The sequence below is a fragment of the Astatotilapia calliptera genome, chromosome 14, assembly GCF_900246225.1.
Source record: "Astatotilapia calliptera chromosome 14, fAstCal1.2, whole genome shotgun sequence".
Taxonomy (NCBI): domain Eukaryota; kingdom Metazoa; phylum Chordata; class Actinopteri; order Cichliformes; family Cichlidae; genus Astatotilapia; species Astatotilapia calliptera.
In genome coordinates, this window is record NC_039315.1 from 6258598 (window position 1) to 6264597 (window position 6000).

The 6000-nt window shown below is 43.0% G+C and overlaps 1 protein-coding gene across 6 annotated transcripts in view; it reads right to left on the reverse strand.

Moving 5' to 3' along the window:
• Positions 1-5442, reverse strand: part of aplp2 (amyloid beta (A4) precursor-like protein 2) — a 53521-nt gene extending 48079 nt beyond the window's left edge. For 2 of the 6 annotated variants that reach the window (XM_026191432.1, XM_026191429.1), the window contains exon 1: positions 5084-5441. In XM_026191432.1, coding sequence (XP_026047217.1) covers positions 5084-5155 — 72 coding nt within the window. In that variant the 5' untranslated portion in view covers positions 5156-5441. Of the gene's footprint in view, positions 1-5083 lie in introns of all 6 variants that reach the window. The other 4 variants (XM_026191431.1, XM_026191428.1, XM_026191433.1 and 1 more) reach the window with 3 other exon arrangements.
• Positions 5443-6000: the final 558 nt, after the last annotated feature.

Consider the following 6000-nt stretch of genomic DNA (forward strand, 5'->3'; position numbering starts at 1 on the left):
TACATGTTGTGATGCAAATGAACATGCAAACAGCAGGAAACAATGCCTGGCACACAGTTAAACTGGCTCTTTGATTCTTTGCTGCCTGCCTCTATCTTATCCCACTGTGTGCAAGTAAAAAAAGAAAAGAAAAGAGGAAAAAAAAAAACCCCAGACAAATCAGTGCAGAGGCCTCGCTCGCGCCTGCACATGACTCATTGATCTGCACACCTGAATAAGACCAGGAGCGAGGGGAGGGGACAGTAGACAAAGTCCTCCTCTCATATGGACAAGCAGGGACTAAGGGTGAGACAGGTGGGGCCATAAGCACAGACACGAGTGCACTGTAACTCATAGATAGCACACCAGATATTTTATTCATGGGAAGAAAATTTCAAGCAGCAAGAGTGACTCACTGAGCTGCGGGGACACACAAACACACACAAACCCACGTTCAAACCGAGTAGGGGGTTGACAGGGTTTATCCAGCCCACACTGACTGACTTCTCTTTGTCAAACAGAAACTACATTAAAAAATAAAGTCCGAAATGGCAGGGCTCCTTTAAAACGGATTAAAAGGCATGTGTTTGTCTGCTGAACTCGCCACAGTGTATAGTTACTTTCAGTGCTATCACAGGAACAGAGCTGCTCACAGCACAATAAAGTGAGGCCTTTGGACTTCAGGCTATGCATTCCTGAGCACTGTGGCATACAAACTGACATCTTGGCATCTGTGCTGAGCCAGGCTATTGTTGAGAATACACAGACACAGGTGTAGTGCCGTTCACCTTGACTGCATATACATGGGGTAGATTGTTATGGCTGTGCAGATTGTCCTACATATGGCAGAGGGCCTGATGCAACTTAAGTGATGTGCAGCCATGGGTGTCTTGATTTGAACCCACTGACTCTGAGCCAAGTCCCCATCGCCCAGGATCTCTCACCGAGAAAAACTGACTAAATATGTGATGAGCAGAGCTGCAAGAGGACTCGGGTGCACAAACACACACCCACACGCAGACACATTTCCAGTTGCAAAAAAGAAAAAAAGACAACTCTGCTCACTTTGGATAATTAGGGCGCACGCAGAGCCTCGGAGACAAAGCCTGGCATCGTGAGAACAAGGCTCGCCTGATGAGGCCTCTCTATTTAAATCCTCGGGATGAGCCGCGAGTGTGTCTGTCGATGGAATCGCTCCAGGAGACATGCACAAGCTTGGAGGAAGAATCAGCCAAGAATCAGGCAGTGAAAAGAAAGACGGAGAGACAGACGGAGACAGAAAAGTCTAGATGAACCGAGTGGCAGGAAGGTATCTTTGAGGAAATGAAAGGTTAGAGATTAAGGGCTTAGATTCAATCAGACATACCTTCCTACTGTTAGCCATAGAGCAGACTTCAGTGTTGAGCGAACGCCACTGATATTACACACAGGTGACTCACTGTTTTCTGTGCCACTTTGAAGTCAGTTTGCCTCTGCAGGGTGTGGAAATGAGGGTCTCACTGTGTGGGCGAGTGAAATCAGTGAGCGTATGAGTGTGTGTTGGGACAGGGTTTCTGGGATTAGTACCGTTCCCTTTGCAGATCTATAAGCACCCAGTGTTTCTTGTCACTAAGAGGATTCTTGGGATACGGGGCTGTCCCAACAATTGAAAGCAAGGTTTTAGGTGCTAATCTACAAATTCAAGGGCGGGTGAGGCTGATGCTCTGCTGATGGAGCACATGTCACCGCCTTCACCTTGACTGACATGGCTGAACGTGGAGGTCAAAAAGGCAATCTTTACAGCTTACAGAGCAAAGAAAAGCACCAGCCTATGGAAGGCTTTAACTGTGCTCCACCACCCACTATGTTATATTGACAGATCATTATCAAATGCAAATGCTCCCAGATAAAACATTGCCAGCAGTCTTTGTCCTTATTTCTGCTGGGCATCGAGATCCCCTCTGTATGGTAAGGACACCCTGGGTTGTCTCAGGCTATTCAAGGACACACAAAAGGCCTTCATAGGAAATCATTCAAGCCTGCTAACCGACAGCTCCATAGCTCCCGCCCCAACAATCACAACCAAGTGGGGGCAGTCATTCACATGCAATTGTTCACTATCAGCCCATATCCAGAGCAAATACACTTGAAAGCACACTTTAATATCAGCTTGCCTATAAGCACGCACACAGGCTTTGGCTTATGAGAAAACATTGTTGAAAGAGGAAAAAATCTTCTCTCGATTACCTCTGCTCGTCCATTCCTCTAAGGCTATTCTGACTAATGCATGTTTGTAAACAGAGTTTTGCCAAAGTCACTCTACTAGCATGAGTTAGCACTGCTGTCTCTTCCATACAAGTTCTGTCTTGCCTTGAGCTTAGAAACATGATGATGTATCTGATGCTACAGGCCAGCTTGAAGGAAAACACTAACATTTTTTAATGACAGGCACAAAAATGTGATGTGGTGTTGCATAACACTACATTTTACACTGTGTGCGTTGTGATAATCACTGTTTGCTAAGTAAGTAGAGAATAAAATGTACTGAATGTAATAGCTGTTCCTGATATTCTGTATTCTATTAATCCAGTGGGAGCTATATTGGCGAATGCCTGTGTGTGATGTAATTCTCTGGGTAAACCTGCTTCTCATTTCCAAATTATCTCCAGAAAAGATGCAGCTGTTCACTCATGATTCTCCACAAGTGAGTGACATTTAAATAAAAACCCAGATTCTTGTTTTTTGGATCTGAAATGAAACGGTCAAAAAACAAAACAAAACACACACACACAAAAAAACAAACCTCACTGCAGTAAACCCTGCAATACAGAGATGGCCAGATGAGAAAGCTAACCTACAGCTGAAGAAACAAAAGCTCACAATCTGCCACTCTCACAGGTATTCAACAAAACTAAACTGTTTGCACAGCTGAAGTCAGCAGGCTACTCCCGAAACACGAAAAGGCGGAATTACAAAATGAGAGAGCAGTTTGGCAATCACAGCAGAAACAAAATGAGGAACAACGGAAGGTGAATACTGGATAAAAGGGGAAAACCATGTCTGACAAATGGTCAGTGTGATTCTTAGAAGCTTGACAATCACAACTGAAAAGAAATGAGGAACAATGGAAGGTGAGTATTGGATGAGAGGGGCAACAACCATGTCTGAGCAACAGTGAGTGATTCTTAGAAGCTCTCAGTGGCTTCAGCTACCTTAGCTGTGCGTCCACAACCTCATTAGCATTGCCCAATCTCCACACACCAGCGACTCCACTAGCAAACAAAAGCAGCAGTGAAAAGGAGGAAGATGGCTGCTTGGTTCAAACTACTGATATTTATATTGAAAGGGAAAAACAGCTTGACTTCATTATTGTGTCTGTTTAGATACACCTCAGTGTTCAACTCAATTCTTAGAAAAAAGCTAACCTTTGTGAATATGTATTTTACCTTAATAAATTGAGCTGTGAGCTGATGTTGATCCTGAATAGTCAGATCATAAATTGAATAAATACATTGTAAAATATTTATCCCTTGGGGTTTGTCATCTTATTTCTTCAGCTCTAAGGCATTTTTATTTCTGTTTTACCTAACAGCAGCATAGTTTGGTTCAATATCAAATCTTTTTCTTTGTGAAGAAAGTGTATTTGCAAAGAAGGCAGGTGCAAAAACAAATATGAATATCCATATTCTGTCCATGCAGTGTTTTACTGCAATAATCCAACAAAGAAAAAAGGCCCGTCCTCCAGGACACCCATCGATTAAACCACAGGAATCCTCAGCATGTGCATTACAGTCAAGATGCAGAGCAGCTTCCATAAATTTCTGAATTTAATCTGGGTGACTGATCAGGAAATTCATTGATTTCATCCATTAATCATCTCAGGAGAGTCTGTCCTGTATCGATCAGCACGTCCGTGTGGTTAGTAAGGCTGACTGAGGAGGCAATCATTGCAGAGGGGAGAGGTCTTTGTAGAGTGTGCAGCAGCATAGATTTTGTTGGGGACATAATAACCATTATTTCCTCACACACAATGCCAGCCAATACCGCCTCAAAATGGCCGAGGTTTTTTTTGGGGGTCGCAAATACAGGAGAGAGAAACATTCCCTGCTAAATACAAGTGCCAGGAAAAGATAACTCGTTAAAATGTTTTGTCATGGCTGCTTCCACAGTAAGCAGCAATACTTATGCTTAACCTCTGAGGGGGAGGAGGGTGGTGGGGCTGTTTGCTGTGAAAATGGGTGCATTGTTATCCACTGACACACACGTCTGACACTGCAGGCATCACAGTTTTGGTGAGCCAGCAGGAAAATAGGACATCACGTAGATAAGTGTGCAAGTGTGAGAGCGTGAGTGCTTGAACAAGGAGACCAACAATTGGACCATTTGTGTCAAACATATCAACTACTGAGAGGTAATTCAGTGCTTCTAAATATATTATCCACTCTATAGAGCAGGAACTCAAGTCTGCTATAAAAGGTGGACATCCTGTTGACACAGGAAAAGCTACAATTAAAATAGACTGCATAGGTAAAAGGATACCCCTTTCTGTAATATCGTCTATACATTCATGACGTACAGCAGGCTGCATGACTGTGTGTGATCCAGTGCAGAGGTTCTATGTTTCCCTAAATGCCTGACTAAGCACCAATTGTCTTTCGTTTGATCTCTGCACCAAATCCTGCTATAGTTCTCGTTATAGGACATTTGAGCCCCACGCTGGTCAACTCGCCAATAAACTGCAATCAGTGCATCAGAATGAATTAAAGGAAGTAAACTGAGTAATATTTAAGTAGTTTTAATATGTATGAACACAAGGCGAAGCATTTGCAACTATAAAAAAAGCAGGTAACAAAAATTTCATAAACCCTTTCCTCCCTGCTGAATTCATTCCGCTACCTGTGGGAATCCGAGTGTGGAAGAGAAAAAGTCTTATCAGTATATTTCACATCAACCAAGGTAACATAGTGTATTCATTAGAAGATCGGCAAAGCTTAGCCGTAAGTACCTCATGTGAGGACAGGGCAAAATAATCAGCTTTTGCTTGAGGCTACCACATTGGTCTTTGGATCTTAGACTAACCTGGTAGGCCTACACAGTAAATCAGGAAACATTTCTTCTCACATACCTCAATGTAGCCGGCCAACGTTGGAACCACAATGCCCAAAATAAGGACAGATATCGCTGGGACCGAACCCATCTTCCAGGATCTCGGATAATGCTACTGTAAATAACTTATATCCTGTGAGCTATTTCTGTAAGGTGACCTCCGAGAGAATAAAGACCAAATCAAGTCCAGGGAACAATCTGATGATCAGACCCCGACGAGCGAGACGAGTCCTGCTTCGCTTGTTTTGTTACCCGAGCTCGACAGAAAACGTTGGAGGGGGGGCTGACTGTCGCTCTCCTCTGGAAATGTGGATTGTGTGTCTGTGGCGCGGCTGATCTGCCCCTGCTGCCTCCTCCCTCCCCTGGTTCCTCTGATCCAGAGCAGTGCGCACTGCGCCATCAGGCGGCTAGCGCGCAAACACCATCCACCCAAAAATATAAAGCACATTAGAATTAACAGCTGACGCAAAATATTGGGACACTTATTGGAGGAATAATGTCATTTACTAAATGAAATATACCTAACTATATTTATCTGCAGTAAGCTGTGGGCTATAAGACTTCTTCACTTAAAGACGAACTTTTTTTTCAGACAGTGAGCTTTTGTGCCAACGTTTCCGGAAACGAGGAATATGGGCGAGTTTCTTTTTCATGTGTCACTTAAAGTCAGTACCGCTGCATTTTTATAATAATAAATGTATACATAAAATTTATGAACACAACATGAAAGGTAGCAGCATTACTGGTCACAACCACTTGGCTTGTACTTTATTCGTCTTAAAAGCTTGAGCAGAATCCCGAAGCATAATTTTAACCCATCTGAATCTTCAGGTTTGCATTACTATTACTGCACCACATATGTGGAGTACAGTTGGCTTTAAAATGTTTACATAATAATAATAATAATTTGACATAATCTCTACACACATTCTTTTA